Here is a 20,245-nt window from a genome sequence, read left to right as displayed (position 1 = left end):
AAGCTGTCTTTTATAAGCCAATATCATACCTAACATTTTCAATGTCATCTTCATCGTCTGATCTGATGATTACTCACAAGTGCTGAAACCTTGATTTTGATATTATTCTTTAAAAACTTAGCCTTAAAATTAGCTGTAGTGTCCACTATATAAATGAACAATATTGGAAACATTTCCTAAGAAAAGAATGGGGAGAGTGTATATAGACCAGAACACCTGTTTCATTGAGGACTTAACTTCTCCCCATCCATCTTTCCTCCCCATGAAACAAATAAACCCGTATTTTATAACACAGTAATAGACAACAGTAAAACCATGAGCTTAGATTCCGAAGGAAGAAAGTTTATTTTTAGAATAACTGGTCAGGTCAGCACGACACAAGGGGAGTCGTGCCTAACGTGAACTGTAAATGAAACAAGGTCCCGATCTGGCATGCTAGCAAGCTGCCCTGGGTACCGTGGTTTGTCTTTAAGAAACCCACTGTATCCATTCAGCCCGCCTGAGGAGGCCTTCATTTAACAGATCATTTTTCCTTGATGGATGTGGCAAGCGTAACAATGTTGTGGGCCTGCTTCAGTAATGGCATGTCGATCATACTTCCTCGGAAAGTAAAGGCTCCCTGGAAAACAGAATACAAACTTCCTGAAAGAATGCTTGAAAATTACAGGCTTCTCTTCTTGCGTACACTCTCGTACCACGAGAACATTTTAGATCCCACCTGAGGTATGATGACTTTCCTGCCCAACTTTTGAGAAAAACCAGAGCAAATTGCAGGGGAAAGATTTCTTTTTAATCCTCCTACAGAGGCAGGGAAGGGGGAAAAAAATCCTTCAGCATTTTGATGGAGAGGAAAAAACACATCAGACACAAAACATGGCAAACTGTTCATTTCACTCTTTAAAAATATCAAACAGGAAACAACTGTGGAAGACAAATTTAAATACTTCCTTATTTCATTCTAAAATATCGTGTGGGACTTTGAAGCAGTAATATGCTCTGGTGAATGATTATTGTTTATGAAAAGTGCATTATCAGCTTAATAAATGCTTCCTTCTTGCCAGGCATAGTGAAGGAGTTAGTTGCTCCAGGGTGACGAGAAAATGTGAAGTCGACTACAGTGAACAAAGAGATCATGCTGCTGGGCATACGAGTCCATGAGAAAGCGGTCACTCTTTGTCTGTTAACCGGACTGGGAGATATATCTGCCCCACAACCCCTGTGGACCCCCATCTTCCAGATTCTTTACTTCTTAAACCTTCTGCAAATACCCACTCGGTGTGGCATGTGACAGGAGCCCTGTTCCAGGTTGGGACACTGGGGCCTACAGTAGTGATCTTCCACAGTTACATGACTGGGAAGGGTTAGAGTCACAGGTAACACCAAGTCTACCAACTTCAAACCTTCACTGGAACCAAAAGAAGGAAAATCCAACTGACGGAAGGTAGCATACCCAGACCCCATAGTATCACCTAAGTGTTTGTGTTCTTGTTGGCTTTGAGTTTTGTTCTTGTTTCTTTCTAACACAGGCTGCCCTTCAATTCAAGGCAATCCTCCTGCTTCAGTCTTTCAAGTGCTAGAATTACAGCTGTGAGTTACCATATCTGGTTTCATGTACTTTCTTCATTGGTGTTTTTGAGACAGGGTCTCATTATGTAGCCCTGGAACTTGCTATGTAGACAAGGTTGGCTTTGAACTCATAGAGTTCTGCCTGTCTCTGCCTCCTGAGTGCTGAGATTAAAGGTATGTGCTACTACGCTTGCTTTTTCAATAGGTTTTTAAAAATAATTTATCTTTGAAGTGCGAGAGATGAGGCTTGGGCCCTTCTAGACAACGGCTCTAGCTCTGGGTCACACCAGTCAGTTCTAACCACGTCTTTCACTTTCTTTTCACTTGTTGTCAAGGATGTGCCCAAAGAGACAGCAGGAGCTCCTGGAGATCTGAGAGTGGGTGGAGCCACCCTAACCCTTGCCGGTTCATTTGTATATAGCACAGCCCATTTCCTATTTCATAAGCCAAAGTACAGCCTGTCGATAATCAGCCTTGCCCTTGCTCCTGCACAGGGCTTCTGGGATGGGCATGCTGGGAGCTACTATGAGGGTTATAAGATAGGCACCAAGAGTGTGCTTGCACGATGGAAGTAAACAACAGAACATGGCAGAGAATCGTAGGCGATAGCTTAGATTTTATCTTTCAATAGAGAGAAATTAAAAAGTCTACATAACCAGATTTTTTTCCCAGAAATGCCTAACCCTCTTAGCCTTAGAATGACGAATCTGACTCTTAGGCACACCTGTGTGACCTAAAATCCTGTATTTGGGTCACTTTTCTGATCCTCTCTCTTTTACCATTTATATCCTTCAATTGGCCTTTGGCCCATTCCATATAGCCTAGAGCTAATTTGGGTCATCTAGGACCATGATGAATTTTATGAATCTGGTTGGGGAGGTTCCCCAGGTTAGCATTCCATGGAGATCAGGGTGTGGGTCCCATGCTGTTTTACAAGGCAATAGTCTAGTTTTCCTATTGGAGTAAATGAGGATACACAAGGGCCTCTTCGTTACCGCCCACAGTGGATTATGGCCCCTGTAAAACAGTGCATCTGTCCTTCCAAGGTTTAACTAACAGGCTGGAGAGAGAAAGCTGGGGTAGCCGCACATGAAACAAAACAAACAGACAAAAGAATGGTGAGCCCTGAATCAAAGGTGATGCCTTTGCATTTAGACCATGGCTCCTGAAACTGTATTGCCTTCCTCAAGCACACCAGAGATGAGAAATGCTTCCAGCTGCTTTTCAAGACCTGGAGAGAGAAAGAGCACTCCCCTCCCCTCCCCCATGTAGAGGCAGTTCTGGCTTGATTTCCTTTATTATAGTGGAAAACAAGATGTAGTATCCTTGTTCTCTTTCCTTTACCTCTGGAAATTGATGACTCCTGGTGTTCAGAACTGGAGGATCTGGCAAGAATATCCATATGCCTTCGTACTCAATTCATAATATGCCTGTTGTTGTTGTTGTTAATGTATGGATTTATCTGGGCAATGTAAACAGTCTGGCATCAGGACTTGTTTTAAAAAAAATTGACTAGTCACAAAGCTCCTTGGATTTTCAGGGACAGTTTGAAGATGATGGAGGAATTTCTGTTTCACTGGCTGATGCTTTTTTGGAAAATTGGCATCCCATTTCAAAAAACACAAGGAACATCTATCAGCCTCAAGATTCAGGTTATAATTTTGTTTTAAGAGCCTTTAAAGAGCTAGAGATGGCTCAATGGTGAAGAGCATCGACTGTCCCTGCTGAGGACAGAGTTTGATTCCCAGCACCCACATGGTGGTTCACAATGTCTGTAATTCTAGTTCAAGGGAATCCAACAACTACTGGTCTCTGCAGGTACTGCATGCACATAATGCACACACATACATGGAGGCAAATACTCTTATATAAAAGTAAATAAATCTTAAAAAATGCTTTTAGGAGGGCTGGAGAGAGGCTCAGAGACCTCTTCCAGAGGTCCTGAGTTCAATTCCCAGCAACCACATGGTGGCTCACAACCATCTGTAATGAGATTTGGTACCCTCTTCTGACTTGCAGGAATACATGCAGGCAGAATACTATAAACATAATAAATAAATAAATCTTCAAAAAATGCTTTTAAACAATACTGTGCTTGTGACCAAATGGCTGAAGAACCATGCTGACAAAATAATAACAGCTATAATTTTTTGAACAGTTACTAATCCTAGAACCACTGCTGGAGTTGTATATACTTTGTTTCATGAATACTGCCCACAACAGTTAGGAGTAGATGCTATCATTCATCCCGTGGGAAATCTGTTTTGGAGGCTGAGAAAGAGGCCATTCCAAATCTCTGTTCCCATGGCTTTTACCCATTCTCATCTTATAACAACCTGGTGCAAGTCCATCCTGTGGCTCATTAGGATAGAATGGGAACAAATATGCTTGTTTCTAAAGATTTATTTTGAATTACATATGTGTGTACATCTGTGTGTGGGTTTGTGCACAGGATTACAGTTGCCCGTGGAACTCAGAAGACAGTGTCAGTGCCCTTTGATTGTGAGCTGCCTGATGTGGGTGCTGGGAATCAGAACTCTTACATACTCTTAACCAGTGAGCCACCTCTCTAGCCTCAAAACATGTTTATCTGATTCAAATCCTGTGTGTTCTTAAAAGCTTTTGGATTGAAAAATGTGCTAAGCATGTTCTGTGATTAGCTGAATCAGACGCTCACACAAATAACAGGTCTGACTGAGCTGTGTTATTTGTGTTGGAGGGGGTATGTTAAATTGCAGTTTCCAAGCTCAGCCCTACAGAGTTAGATGCAGAAAGCCTGGAGTTTCGCCAGGAATTGTGCCATGATTCCAATGCACACTTGAGTTTGTGACCTTGTGTTTTTGCTGAAGTAACCAAGTTCTAAGTCCAAGCCTACAAAGTGTAAGACCACTTGAGCCCTGTGACCTCTTACAACGTGTCCTCGAGGTGCTTAGTAACAGCTTTTCTTAGGCTAGTCATTAGTCACTGATCATCCATCCATTGTGGATAGAGCAGCCTGTGCTAGGCCCTGGGGAGCTTCTTAGGCCAGGATGGAGAAGACTCCACCCCTACCCTCTAAGAGCTTCCAGTCTCAGCAGCAGACAGGAAGAAACGCAGCAGATGCCTCAGGACAGAATGAGTGGAGACTGTGGGTCTGTGGTGACTTTTCCAGTCAGCGTCTTCCTCCCCAGTCCCACACCTCCACAGATCCGAGGCTGTGCACTCCGCATACATCACACACCCCACAGCAGCTGCCGAGGGCTCCAGCTCTGCAGGCTTTCATTCTACGGTGACCAACTGTGTCCTGGTCATTGTAGATGCCTGGCCAGTGGCTTGGCACTTACTGCACATGGGTCTGTGATTTAGGTTCCAGAAGTGGGGGCCAACATCATGGTAGAGTTAAAGTCGTTCCTGGTGATGAACGGCACTAAAGAAGAGGCTCTGGGTTTCATCCCCAGCACCACAAACCAAGGACGGTTCAGAGTGGCCCTGATGTTACATGAACCTCCTCCTTCCCGGAAGCTTTTCAGGAGAAGGCAGACGACTGTTTTCTGGGGAGTGGTGAGATGGGAGGAGAAGTCACATCTATGGGAAATGGTCGGTTTCTGTGTTTTTCTTTTCTAGAGCACTAACAGGCCAGTTTGCTAGGTGCTGACCCCACTACTAACCCTCCCCGTTCTTCCACACCAGGGTGGAAGCCCCAGGCACTGGAGGCAAGTCCTCCGACTTTGAGCTACAAACCCAGCTCAAACGAATGCTCTCCTCCCAGGTCACTTTGCTCCCAGATACGCCGTTGGACATTCCGTGCTCCCTGGCACATGCAGGTGGGGTGTTGCTGTGACTCTCCTTAGCATCGGCTTCTTAAGGTGACACCTACTCCAGCATGGTGCCGGGCCCTTTGCCGAGACAGTTGCTTCCAGGGAATTCCTAACATTTTTCTTTAAAAATATTTTTTTTTATGTGTGTGTGTTTATGTGTGTGTATGTGTGCACACTCATGGTGGTCAGAGGGTGAATCTTGGGAGCCAGTCCTCTCTATCCTGTGGGACAAAAATCAGGCTATCAGCCTTGGGAGCAGGTTCCTTGACCCACGGGGTCCATGTTGCTGGCCCATATTTTTGTCAGTGTTGGCTATGCCTGGGTCCGATCAGGTCAACCTTGGGAGTCTTCCTAATGCATTCTCCACCTAAGTTTTTGAAATAGGGTCTTCATTCAACCTGGAGCCTGCTGATTCAGCTAGAATGACTGGTCAGCAAGCCCCAGGGACCCCTATCTCCTCAGATCCAAGATTATGGGGTTACCATGATACCCAGCTTCCACTAAGTGGATGCTGGGGATCTAAACCTGGGACCTCACGCTTGCACAGCAGTAGCTTTACTGACTCAACCACCTGCTCACCACCCACTCCTTTCTTCCTGTCCCCCAGTCTGTTCCCTGGCAGAATTCTTGGACAATTTGGTTGTGATGTACATTTTTCATGGGGAGTTTGGGTGCTGTGGCTGTTTGGCTGGCAGAGATCTAAGAGAGCTGAGGAGTGATGGGTGTCCCCATCACGGTCTCACCACTACCTGTGAGATGGGCTTGTTCACCTGCTTAGGCCCTTCCTTGACTTCCTTGGGACTCACTGAACCACACATTACTTCCCTAGTCGGACTCTAAGACCTGGCCCCAAGGCCCCTGCTCTGCCACATGCTCTTCTCTTCCAAGACCCTTTTCTTGTACCTAGAAAACCCCTCCCGATGCTTCAACACGTTTAAAGAAGCTGTCCCAGCGGGGCTTTTGAGCCTCCTTGGTCATCCCCTGACCTTTCCTACAGAGCTGCTGTGATGGATCTTGTCTGCTCCCTTTCGTCATTACTGGTTTCTGGCTGTCTTTTTCATTATGTTGGGAGGCCCTTAGGGTTGTGGCCAGTTATCCAGCACCCAGGACCTCCCACACCATGCGTCTAGAAGATGCTCCCTAAAGGCTGACCTGATGAAGATGACAGGCACTAAAGGAAGATCGGAGGTTAGGGTTCAAGGGTAGATACTGATCTAGCATGTGACGGTCATAACACTGGAGAATGGGGGAGGAGGAAGGGAGGGAAGAGAAAAAAGGAGGGAGAGGGAGAGAGAAGCTAGATGGGGGAGGAACAACAGGTTTAATGGAGTTCTATTGGTTGTGGCTGGGCCTTTACTTTTTTCTTTATTTTGGACGGCAGGGAAGGCCTGCAGTTGTTTGAACAAAATTTTGTTACTGTACATGATTGCTGGGTCCATAGGTACTCTACACATGCAGTAAGGGTCCATACCAGTCGGTCTCAAGGACCTGGAATCCTGCCTCCCACCTGTCAAACTGTGTGGGACCCTGGTTCACTTCTGGTCCTTTACTATTCAGTGTATTTAGAGCCTATGGCATGCTTGTTATAGTTAGATGGGGGATTTGCTACAGCAGGGAATACAACAGATGTGTCCTTGACCTCATGAAGCCTTCACCTAATGCAGGAAAAGGCATTAAATGATCATCTATAGGAACGATAAAATACAAACAGTATGTCCAGCCAATAGAAAAGCAGGTATGATGTGGAAGCACATTCAGCAGGGAACTTGGTAAAAATCTGGTGGTTCTTTGGCAAGTACACTCAAGTAGAGACATGAAGAATGAGTAATAATTAAGAGGAGAAGGCAGGCAGGAAAAGAGTGACCAGGGCACAGGGCAGTCAGTTTCCCAGTGGAACCCAGAGCTGGGTTATGATGGGACAATAGAAGATGGAGTTAGACACTATCCACAAGTGTCTTTTTGTATCCTTGATCATTCCCGGGTCTGGTAACATTTACTGGCTAGCTGACCAAAATCCAAGTCTCCAGCAGAACATAAAGGCTCACCTCAAAACTGTAATGTGGAGTTGAGGTGAAGTTAACCAGTGTCAATGACTTAACCATTCAAGGGAAATCAAGTATGTCACATCTGTGTGTGGTACTTAAAGGTCAAGGAAATCAGAGAGAAGGTGCCATTAAAATGGGGGCAGTCCAAGCAGGAGAGAGCTTGGAGAAACAGGTGGGGTTTTTATTTTTGTTTGTTTCTGTTTTGAGACAGGGTTTCTCTGTGTAGCCCTGGCTGTGCTGGAACTCACTTTGTAGACCAGGCTGGCCTCGAACTCAGATATCTACCTGCCTCTTCCTCTGCCTCTGTGATGAGACTAAAGGGGTGCACCACCAACCCTGGCTTGTTAGGGTCAAGTTTAGAAGGTCAGGTTGTCAGCTGGATGTGTGGAGGGATTTGGGACGTGGTAGGATATATACACAGAAGCAGGAGTGGGGTCAGAGTCCTCTGCTGTGCAGGAGTCTCGTGTCTCTGGTCACTAAAGACTCCTGAGGTAAGGCCAATGAAAGGTCCCAGGGATCACAGATCTGTGGAGCAGTCCTGTAATGTCAGTCCTTTGAATAGTAGAATACAAGGCCTTTCTGTTGATCTGCCTATGGCTGAAGTCTTCTTTAGGGTCTGAGGAAATGGGCTAAATGTCTAAATTAAAGTAGTCAGGGAGAGAGGTCATGGTTTTTTTGTTTGTTTGTTTTTTGAGACAGGGTTTCTCTGTGTTGCCCTGGCTGTCCTGGATCTTGCTCTGTAGGCCAGGCTGGCCTTGAACTCACAGAGATCCGCCTGCCTCTGCCTCCTAAGTGCTGGGATTAAAGTCGTGTGCCACCAGACCAGGTTGAATGCACTTTTATACTTTCACAATCTATTTTCTGTATTTGAGACAAAGTCTTGCTATTACACCAGGTTGGCCCGGAGTGCACTGTATAGCCCAGGCTGGCTCGGAATGCACTGTATAGCCCAGGCTGGCCCGGAATGCACTGTGTAGCCCAGGCTGGCCTCAGACTCAAGGCAAACCTCTGTTTCAACTTCCTCAGTGCTGCTTTCAAAGTAATTTCTCATTTGTAGTATGATAAAGGCATCAAGTTTTTATTTTAATTTTAAATTTACTTATTACTGCAAGTGCATGCATGCATGTGCGCACATGCGTGTGTGTGTGTGTGTGTGTGTGCATGTGTGTGCACATACAGAACTCGCATGGAGGTCAGAGACAACTTTCTGTAGCTGCTTCCTTCCACCACAGGTTCTGGGTGCCACTCAAGCCATAGGCTTCTATAGCAAGTACGTTTTTCTGCTGACCCTCATTTCAGCTTTAGGGATGCAAAACAAAACCTGGGATTAAGAAACGTATGAAAACAAGAAAAGAATAGAGCTAGAATCCAAGGCTTTCTCCAAATCCCAAACTCTTGCCCCTGGTCTGTGAACCCCAAAATATGCCTGAGAAGTGTAGCACCTACCTGAAGTGATCAGGAAAAACTGAAAATTTAATATACATTTATTTTACATACTATATATTTAAATTTTTAATCTTAAAGAATAGTTTATCTGTACCATCATTTCAGAGATATTATTACTTAAGATGAAGCTGAAAATAATACAAATGAATGGCAGGCAGAAGCTATGTCAAAATGCTATTTCAACCACTGAATTGGGAAAAACTAACGGTACTCTGCTTGCATTGTGAGTTTTTCACTCAGAGATCTTTACTGTAAGTACTGCAGCAGAAAAACAAACTGCAACTACATAATATGTGAGTGGCATTTTAAGTCTATAAAAGAACTGTAACAATTTACCAAAAGGAATAAAAAAGGAGGGGGTGGTTATTTGATGCTTATGTACCCCTTTGTTTTATGATGTATATTTTAAAAATTATTATGTAGCCACGTGGTGGTGACATGCACCTTTAATCCCAGCACTTGGGAGGCAGAGGCAGGTAGATCTCTGAGCTGGAGGCCAGCTTGGTCTACAAAGTGAGTTCCAGGATAGCCAAGGCTACACAGAGAAACACTGCACAGGAAAAACAAAAAACAAGAAACAAAAAATAAATAAATAAATAAATAAATGAAAATCGTCATGAAAATACTAAAAGGGTATTTACTGGAGGCTTGGGAAATAAGAGAACATGTTAAAAAATAAAGTATTTATTTATTATTTTTGTTTTATGTGCATTGGTGTTTTGCCTGCATGTCTCCAGCACCCAGCTTTTTTTTTTTTTTTTTTTTTTTTTTTAATTTAAACACTTCAGGTTGTAATGATAATTTGCTGGATATTTTAATAGTATTTCTAATGTTAATACAGCAACCATTTATTCCTATTGCCAGGCAATTTTCAGAAGCTAGCTAAGTATCTCAAGGAGAAACTGGGGAAAGCCCAGCTGAAGGGACCCAGCCCAGCACTTTGCACCACAAAGCAGGCTGTGCTAATCTGCTCCTCATGCCGCGGCTGGAATTTAGAGAGGCGACATTCCCCCAGCCTTTGATAGGCAAGCCATTTAAATGGTCATAGAGTGTACCGGATCTGGGGGGTGGCTGTTCACCTGACTGGGAATGCGGGAGAACATGGGTGGTGGCAACCTGCTGAGCACCTAGGGAAGCCAAACTCAGAGAGGTTGAAAGAGTCCAGATCCCACAGTTTTCCAAGTTAGAGCCAGGAGAAGCCCTCCTAGCCTCCCCCTTCCTTCCCTACACCTTCTCCATAGCTTCGCAGTTTTCAAAACTCACAGCACAGAGCCCCTGATGTGGAACAGAACACAGGCTTGTGTGTGGTCTCTAGGCAGCTCTAGTCAGGCCTGGCCTGAGAGGGTACTGGGCATGTGCACCACAGAGTCCCTCTAGGGGCTATCCCCCAAACAGAGAGGACATGATTCATGGTGGATACACTGTGGTAGTAATCCTTAGCCTGCTGCTGTCACTCACAGGGAAAAGGTCTTCTGATTTCTCTGGTTCCCCTTTAAGGCCACTTGTTGTGGAGGTCTGGGCCACATCTGCACTTGAATGCACAGGTGCCTCATCTTGATGCACCATCCCCCACAGATGCTGTGCCACGCCAGACTCCATTCTGCAGCTCTCAACCTTGCCAACAATACGTGTGTAAAGATTAAAGAAAGCATACAACGGCCGTCCAGGCTGTCAGTGGGAACAGTCGGCAGTGTCACCACTGCCCCCGAGTCACCTCTGTGGTGACAGGCCTTCCTCCGCCAAAATACAGGACCTCTACCCTGATCGCTCTTGCACCATCAGGGTCACGGTTACCATGACTATGGCCATCACATAACTACCTGTGCTGCTACTGACAGTGTTAGCCAAAGATTCTTTTGCAAAAACATTTTTCAGGTTTATTTGGAGGGGCATGGGAGTGACACAGCGCACATGGGGGGTCAGAGTACAGTTTTTAGAAGTCAGTTCTCTCCTTCAACTGCGTGTGTCCCAGGAATTGAACTCAGCTTGTCAATTGGAGGCAAGTGCCTTTACCCACTGAGCAGTCTGTCTCCTTGGTCTGGTCAAAGGTACTTAACTATATTTGTCGTCAAAAGCTCCCATAAGGAGCAGAAAACATGTGATGTGCAACTGGGCTGGGTTTCCGAATGGCTTTAATGGTTTGAGAGACACCAGCTTTGGTAATAAGGGCAGACAAAGATGCATGTTGGACTCTCTCCCCTCTAAACCCCACAGGTTTTAAATATAGCTGTCTCTTTAAGAAACTAGACTGGCTGCTCTTCCAGAGGTCCTGGGTTCAATTACTGGCACCCACATGGTAGCTCACAACTGTCTATAACTGTAGTACCTGGGATCCAATGCACACAACTGTCTATAACTGTAGTACCATGGGATCCAATGCACTCTTCTGGTATACAGACACATAGACGCAGACAAATCATCCATACACATAAAATAAATAAATAAATCTTTAAAAAAAGAAAGAAAAGAAACTAGATTCAGATGTGCTAGATATTTGACAGAGCATCAGCTGGAAGACAAATAGATTTACAAGAATTTAGAAAGGTAGAGAAAATGCTCACCAAATGGCCAGAATCAGAATAATGACAAATGGCCAAAATGGGGTAAATTCCAAGAATATGGAAGGGGAGTGGACAGAGGATGAGTGATGGGACAGCGTTCACATTTAGTTTTGTAAGGAACAATCATAAAATTACCTAGTTCTCACTCTATGCAGAAAATGAAGAAAATCTACATGTCATCCTTGGCAAGATCAACTCCAGATTCACTAAAAGGTTTAGGAAGTCAGAGAAGTAACAATTCTGGAAAGTGGCTTTGGAAGGCGCGTGGCTGGAAAGGTTGAAGCAAATAAGCAGGAAAGCTGAGGTGAACATGATCCTAGGCTCTTGGGGCACTGAAAAACTCCTGTAATCCCAGTACTCTGGAGGTGGAGGCAGGAGGACAGAATTCAGAGTCATCCTCAGCTAATTACTGAGTAACCAGCCAATCAACCAAACAATACTTCATGTCAAACATAAGCCATGATCGCTGATGGAAATCCCAGACAGTAAATGCCACATTACCCCAATGTATAGCTAAGATCAGTAATGCTAAGCTCCTAGGCTTATTCTCTTTAAGAAATCAGATGTAAATGGGCTAACATGAACTAAAAAGTAATTTATTATTGGAGCACTAACACTTTTTTTTTTTTTAAGTACAACAGATGGGGAGATAGTCTTTTAATTTTTCTAGAGGACTGCAAGAAGTCAATATCGTGGACTGTTAACAGCAGGGCAGGGCAGCACACACCAGTGACCAGGATCATTTTAGTCTGAAGCCATTCTGCTCTTCATAGTGAGTTCTAGGTCAGACAGGAATATACAGAAAAGCCCTGTCTCAAAGAAAAACAAAGCCCCAGCAATTTATTTTCAGCACAGTTAAAAATTTGTAAGATGTTGGTTCAATGATGTTTTCTAAGTGTGTTTTAAGTACCCATTTCTGTCTAGCATGCTACAGGGAGACATGGTGGCAGCAGACAGAATTCTTTGTTCTCTAGGATGGTAGTGAGACAGTTCCATATTTTTTTCTATCAAGTCCTACTAAAGTGGAAAAAATAGAGAATTCTAGAAATGTGTGACTTACATTTTTAATAAGTGAAATGTCATTTGCTGGCTTTTAATGTAAACTAGAATGTCAAAATTCCACCATAAAACACCAAAAACCAGGGCTGGAGAGATGCTGCGTCAGCTAAGACCTCTTAAGGGCTCTTGATGAGGACCTCCAGCATCCACACCAGGCAGCTCGCAAGTACCTGTAACTTCAGCTCCAGGGTGCCGGACACCTCTAACCTCTGCAGGCACACCCCCCCATACACATACACAAACACATAACGAAAAATAAAGCTTAAAAGCACCAACTGTTGAAAGGATTTCTCAGACTTCTGTAGTCAGTTAAGCAGAGGAGACGACGGGGGTTGGGTGCAGATAGGGGACGAGAAATAAGATGGGAAACAAAGAGGAAGCCAGGGAAAGGCAATCACGGCGGCGCACAAACATGTCTACAGACAGAGCCTAAGAGGAGGAAAGGCACAAAGCGGCCCTTTCCTGGCCCTGTGTATCCTTGCCGGGAGTCACCATTTGAGTGACGAAACTCAGCTTTGGGCCACATGAAGCTTCTCCAGCCTTACTGGGATCCTTTCAGATCTACCTTGGGCGTAGAGAGCGGGTTTAGAGTGAATTGAGCCAACCAAAAGCCCTTCCAGGGCAGGGTGGATGGACAAGGTCGGGACAGGACTGGGAAGAAAGGGGCGGGTCCACTGGGATTTGATAGCAGGGAGGGTCTGGTGAACACCTGGAGTCCCAGTCTTCCTTCCTTGTTGGTTCTCGCTCAAGGTCAGAAGAACGGGGTCTGTGAATAAATCTGAACTACCCCATTCACATTTTGTTTATAATGCGAATCCTTTTAAGATTCGATCTGGGGTCTGAGGAAAAGGCTCAGCAGGTGAGGTCTTTTTGCACAAGTATGAGGAACTGATTCCAGATCCCTAGCATCCATGTAAAAATTGGGTGCTGTGGGCTCTGGTATCCCCAGTGCTGGGGAGACGGAGCTGGGAGGACTGGGGGGGGGGGGCGCGGGGGGAGTTGCTGGCCAGCTACTCTAGCAAAATGGCAAGCTCCAGGCTTAGTGAGAGAATACCTTTCAAAAAATAAGAGAATGAGAAAGGATGATGCTTGATACTGACCTCTGGCCTCTACATGTGCACATGCTAGTGCACACCAGCACAATACTCACACACACAGGCACATATCACACACACACACACACACACACACACACACACACACACACACACACTCTGTTCTTTGTGTCAGTATTCACTGCTACCCAGCAGAAACCATATTTGCACTATTTTATTTAAGAATGGTGGTCACAGTTTTATAACCACTTGGATGTGAGTGGTTTCCAAACATTATTTTGGGTTTTAAGTCTGACTATAAGATATTTAAAAAAGCTTTCAGATGTAGGGGAAATAGAAATACAGAGTAAAGCTATCTTGATTATACTTCAAGAATTGGCTTTACTGAATCATATTAAAGATGAAGCCAATAATTTAAAGTTACCACACAACCTACGAAAAATGAAAATGAAAACTAAAATAAACAAAACAAAAATCCTCTTATCCCTTAATGCTGGACTGGCCATTTGCCTCTAAAAAACAAGACTAGTTCAGAGCAGCATGGGAATTCCACTACCATGCTTTAAATGCGGTTTTCTTTTTTTAATTGTTATTTAGTGTGTATCAAATTTGTCATAAAGTCATCATTGGCACACTCAGATTCCCTAAGGGCTGGACTTTTTGAAGTGGATATTATATAGCATATAGCTCCGAAAACTCTAAATGAACAGGCACACAAAGGGAAAAAGCAGTTGCCAGGAATCGCAGAAGTACGTTGCTGCCCCATCTTTCATTTTCACCCGGATTCACTGGGTACAGGTCGGATTGTTGTTCAGAAATAGATGGGAAAGGCTGTGGGTGGTGGGATGGGTGGCTGGGCGGGAATGGGGACACACTGTTATCTATTAGTGGTTCAATTCTTTCAGATGACAAAGACAACAAGCAAATCTTTAGATGGTTTATTTGATCTGTGTGGAAGCGTGGCGGTGGGCTTTCTGGCACTTGGACAAGTAGGAACAATATTTTTGGCTGGAGAGATTTCTCCCGAGTTCTCTCAGGGAGCCTTCGAGAGAGCCATCTGGATCGAACAGTATTTCTTTTGTAAAGCCCGCATTTAGAAGCATAAAGGGAAGGTGTGGAGCTCGATACCTATGAAAATCACTTGCTTTCCGTAGCTGACGGGGATGATTTAGTACAGCTGGCAGTTTTGAGATAAAAGGAACCAACGTCTCCTTTCTGCTTTAATAAGAGATTTCTTGTAATTGATATCCCCACATAGGAAGTGTTTATGAATGCCCGCTCATTAGTCTGCACCACTGCTCCTTCATGAGTGAAACAGGAATGTTCCAGTTATGTGTGATATTTACAGTCCTTATGTCACTACTGACCTTGCCTTTGACCTTTATAATTGTTAATGGGACCCAGATCTTGAATGAAAGTTCCCCCTCCCTCGGTACTTAGTCAGCTTGTGATGCTGTAATGAATGAAAACTGCTAAAGATGTTCAAACAAAATCCTTCCAAACTGACATGATGCACTCAGGGCAATGATGAGATTAAAGAGGGATTGCCTGGAAAACTGAATCAAACTCAGGTTTGCGCCAGATTCTGCAAGACTGTGTCTATTTTAACAAAGGACCTCAGAACTCATCATAAATATTATGCATATATTTGCTGGTCCTTCACACTTTTCCACACTAGAGAGAATTGGTGACTCCTGTGTTAAGATTTCCTTTGATTGTACTCGCTCCAGCAGTACATACACTACAATGGCAAAGATATAGAGATTAGCATGGCCCTCGCACAAGGATGACATGCATTCCATATTTTTACAAGTTGAAAAAAAAGAATTCCTCTGATGAGTGATGATACAAAAAGCAGTGAGCTGTCATTCTTGTCTAATAAGCAACGAATCAGAAGAAAGATTTAGCAGCAACATCATAATACAAATGTGAGAAATATTCAGGGTCAAATATGCTTTTATATATTGTATTAATATATATGTCGTAGGTACTTAATTCTGTGTAATTAACAGTTTCTGTTAATCCCAACAATAAGTATTGACTTGAGAAGTTTCCACTGTAATTATCCAGTTTTCACATTATGTAAAATTCTTAGTGGATTAAAAAAATAAACAAGAAAGCCATGTTTATTCATTAAGCCAATACTAAATCCAGTTCTGAATGGAGAATTTTCAGATATTCTAAAAATTACCACTATGAAAAAGAGATTTATTTTATATATATGATAAAAATGATTGATTTTATGTATATATATATGATAAGTGAATAATTTTAAAGAAAAATTTTTATACATTTGAAGCAAACCTTGTGAAAATGATTTATCTCAACTTAAATATTTTAATGGACTAATTTGAAGCTAGAAGAACTAATGATGTGCACGTTGTCTTTCAGAATACATTTTTCTGAAAGGAAGGAAGGAAGGAAGGAAGGAGGAATCCGTGTGGTTAATAATGTGCGTAAACACGTTGCAACTGATGTCAGTTGAATTACAAATATTTTACTTCCTGGGAATTAAAACAGGAGTAGAGCTCATGCTGAATAAGCTTTTTCTAACAGATTTTAATAAGAGAAACCAAACCAAGGTTCCAAATTTCAGCCCATTGCTTCCGCTCGTATTAACAGGAGGGCTCTGTCAGGTAAAACTGCTTCACTAACAGACTAGGCGGGCTAAGCATCATTATCTTTCTAAGATAAATTGTTCTCCCCATGTTCTCATACTAAGTGCATTAGACTTAATTTCCATGGAACTTCTAACAGAAAAGAACCCTGAGTGGTCAAAGTCTGAGCCCCAACAACTCACCTGCCCAGGACATAGCCTTCCCGTGATTGTTGCCATTTAGAGACAGGAAGACAAAGTAGGGCTTTCACTATTACTGTTTATCACATTAGAAAACATAAATGGCCCTGTATTAACTGCCAACTTCAGCCACGCTTCGGTCTCCAAGCAGAAAGGACGTAATTGAAGATGGGGGTAAGAGAAAAGGCAAGACTACATCACATTGCCTTCTTGGACCGTTTCTACTTAAAGGAATTAATTAAATGAAATTTTCATCAGAGGAGAGGGACGAGGCCTCAGGGAAATTCATGAACACCTCACCAGGATGCAAGCCATTTCCCATCCTTGGGAGTCATCTGTGCTTTGGACAAAATATCCGGGGGTTCATATTTTTCATAAATGGCACACATTTGAACTAAAACAGATTAGATGTTTGTTGGAGGTGATACTTCCTACAACTGAGCACTTATTTATATAAGATCTCTGCCAAAAGAACCCACGCTATTTAAACCGCAAGAACCCGTCAAGATCCAGAGGCACCTACCTGCAGTCCCCGTGTCTGAGGCCAGCCAGTTTACAGGCAGTGAAAAAATCAGCTAACTGGATAAAATAACCATATGTCCCTACTGGAGGCTCCATTACTGGAGTCATTTAAACCTCGCTGGACAAAAAGCACCAGGGCCATTTGCTGTAGGAAACAAACCTCCACGAAGTGGACAGGGAAGAAATGACCTAATAGGTAATGCCCTCTGCTCCAATTTCTATGGTTCTGTGTTAAGAAAAGCTGGCCTGCCACACTGTTGTGAAAGCTTATGCCCCAATTACGCCCCAACAAGAGGGCCACTTCTTATTTAGAGAAGAAAAGAAAAAAGCCCAGAACTTAACATTTACATCGCTATTATCAAAGTCTTGGGCAATTTTCCCTAAGGAATAACATTTTCAAGATATAATGGAAAGGGAGGGATTGTAGTCTCCATTCGGGAACTTAAATGGCAGGACAGGAGTGTTTCTGGTCTGACTTTTGTTTGGGAGCTGGTGAAATGGAGGATAACCTTTCCTATCTGCTTATAAGGCCAGGTATCTGCCTTCAGCAGGGTTCAGGTAAAACAGTGTGCCTGGTTCATCAAGGCAGAACCAGTCCACATTGGACTGTCTGCCATCTTAAGGGAGCACATCCTGCCTCCGTTTCCTATTAAAATAAGTGCTTGGTGCTTGCACACTGTCAGCTGGCATAAGGCAGAAAGGAGGGAAAAGGCGTGTGTGTGTGTGTGTGTGTGTGTGTGCATGTGTGTGTGCGCGCGCGCGTGTGTGTGCGCGCGCATGTGCGTGTGTGTGTGTGTGCACGCGCGCATGTGCGTGTGTGAGTGCATGTGTGCGTGTGTGCGTGTGTGTGCGCGTGTGCGTGTGAGCATGCAGGTGTGGGGGAGGGAGATAGATGGAATCGTTTGTGTGTGTCAATGAAAGATTGCACAGCTTTTCTTTCTATGTAAATATGTTTATTTATAGGCAAGCTTCATTTTGGGTTGAGACATATAAACAGAAATAAAATACAATGCCAACTTAAAATTATTTTTTGTGAAGTGCACAATATTTTTGATGGCCACCACTGACATGATATGAAAAAACAATGCTATTTATCATAAAATTGGTTTCACATCCAAATGTAAGGTCCTGTGTTCCCCTGTAGATCTTCTGGCTTTGTGTATTAAGTGTGAATCTGTACAAACATCAGTCTGTGTGCGTGTGTGTTGGGGGAAGGTGACTTATATGCCTGTTCATGGTGGAAGGCTGACATCGATAGCAACGACCCACTTAGTATTGTTACCCACTTGTACAAGTCTTGAGATTTTCAGGTGTCCTTCATAACAGGGAACGTGCGAAGGACATTTCTCACGTGATTGTCACAGGTCTACCATTGAAAACCAGCTCTTCTCTGCTGTCTTTTTATTGATTTGTTCATTTTCACAAGCGTTGAGTATTTAACACTGAGGACTTTAATAAGCTTTCGGCAGTCTTTCTTTCCTAAGTAATTCTGCATAGAAGGCACGACAACTCCATTCCTTCGGGAAGGCATGGGCTAAGGTGAGAGATTATCTCTGGGTTCGATTTATAAATGCAACTTTCCCCCACCCCTCTGAAAAAGAGGCAAACGGTATTACTGCAAATAACCTTTAAGATAATTAACTGACAATGCCGCAAGTAGCGTAAAATCTTCCTTCGGGCGACACCTAATTTAAGTGTTACTGGCACAAAGTGGAGACAGATTGTGCATTACCACCGCAATATTTACATAGCGGAAACCCACAGAGCGGGAAACGCCAGGCTCAATGAAGCACTAAATTAGAACAACCGTACTCAGTGTTAATTTGCCCTCCATTCTTTCCAAATCTCAGGTCCAGAAATCGGTACAAATCCATCTACAACCTCCCACTCCTAAATGACTAAACTGGAGACGTTAGTACCTTTTTTTTTTCTAATTCCCCTCCCCAATTAAAATAACTTGAAATTTATTTCTTTTCTCTACAAGAACCATGTGGTAAACTGTGTTTATTTCGTTATGATGCATGCTCACTATGATCTGAAATTATTTTCATACAAGCGCTGCTTTGAAGACTTCACAGGAGGAACTAGCAAGACTTACTTTTTCCAAGGCTGCCAACACAGCTTACAGAAGAGGTACAATGAGAGAGGGGAACTGATTAGTGAGCTATTTAGGGAAAGGATGGGTATCTACCTTCAGGGATTTTCTCTGTAATAAATCTTATTTCCATTTCACATTTCCCATTTCTTCTGCCAAATGCAATGAGTTTTCCTTAAGCATTCAAAGGCTATTACTTTTTCTCATCCTTGCCCATAGTATTTTAAACCCCAGCATCACTGAGGCATTGACAAAACATTTACCTTTCCCAGCTGCTGGTGCTCTTTGAAGGCGGTGATCAGTTCTTCAGCCCATTGAATTTTTTCCAGGGTCGGAGTAAATTGCTCCTGTACCACAGCGATCTGGTTAGGGTGGATCACCTGTTTACCTGCAAGGAGAGTAATGCACTGGAGGCTCCTGGATGGACACCACACACAAACCAAGTGCGTCCAGCTGGGTACATCCCTGGGTGCCTCACAGAGTGGGTGCTGAAGAAGTAAACAGCACAAAATAGAACCCCAAATCAGACAGGCTTTTCCAGAAAATCACCTAAGAACAAGTACAAGTACGGGAATAACCATAGTCTAGATTCCTAGAAGTACCACTTCAGAGTAGAAAATCTCTCATTTTCAGTTACAGGTGGCTGGACAAGGCAGCTTATTGAATAACTACTTTGCCTGGGATTTTAACTGGAGAATGTCTGTAAATTATCCATTATTTTGAGTTAAAGGTAGAATGAAATTAAATGAGAATTCTCTCAAATTGTATAAGCTGTCTTCTGCTTGTTTGGGAGGATTGTGTTGCTTCCTATAGTTCTTATACCAATGACATGTCAATTGTTAAGCCCTCTACAGATGTTATGACCATATTAATACCAAACACTATCTTATGATGATATATTTAATTTAATTTATTTTGAGCATGTCATTTTAACATGCATATTTCAATGAAAATATGTCTAGAGTTATAAAATAAAAGGCAGATTTGAATACTGTGGCATCTAAATTATTTTATTTAAAAATTATTAAATACAATTTATATTATAGAAAATTTATCTATCCAAAAATATATTCAGATCTTCCCTTTTTTTGTTATAGTATGAGAGTTGGTTTGTGCTCAAACTACAAGAAATCGTAACTATGCAGAAATACTTTCAAAAAATTCTTTGATTCTTTTTGAAGTTTAAGAATTTTAAATAAAAGCATCATCTATACACAGACCTTAAAGGATTCTATATAATTATAACACTGTTAATAAAAAAAAATTTAACAATTGAGGAAGTATGGTATTTAATTGGGCCAT

General features: G+C 43.0%; 1 protein-coding gene and 1 pseudogene across 11 annotated transcripts in view; one reads left to right on the top strand and one right to left on the bottom strand.

Annotated features, from left to right (window-relative positions):
• Nucleotides 1-321: 321 nt before the first annotated feature.
• The window catches only part of Clybl (citramalyl-CoA lyase), a 233,793-nt gene continuing 213,869 nt past the window's right edge, over nt 322-20,245 (bottom strand). For 4 of the 11 annotated variants that reach the window (XM_015997505.3, XM_042285335.2, XM_042285338.2 and 1 more), the window contains exons 7-8: nt 19,207-19,331; nt 322-638 (exon numbers count right to left, since the gene is read on the bottom strand). In XM_015997505.3, coding sequence (XP_015852991.1) covers nt 516-638; nt 19,207-19,331 — 248 coding nt within the window. In that variant the 3' untranslated portion in view covers nt 322-515. Of the gene's footprint in view, nt 3,029-17,786; nt 18,440-19,206; nt 19,332-20,245 lie in introns of those variants that run through there. The other 7 variants (XM_006978776.3, XM_042285336.2, XM_076545600.1 and 4 more) reach the window with 4 other exon arrangements.
• Nucleotides 15,247-15,337, top strand: LOC121832446 (U6 spliceosomal RNA; annotated as a pseudogene).

Source organism: Peromyscus maniculatus, chromosome 9 (assembly GCF_049852395.1).
Source record: "Peromyscus maniculatus bairdii isolate BWxNUB_F1_BW_parent chromosome 9, HU_Pman_BW_mat_3.1, whole genome shotgun sequence".
Classification (NCBI taxonomy): domain Eukaryota; kingdom Metazoa; phylum Chordata; class Mammalia; order Rodentia; family Cricetidae; genus Peromyscus; species Peromyscus maniculatus.
Note: the sequence above shows the minus strand (reverse complement) of the source record. Positions and strands in the feature narration are given on the sequence as shown.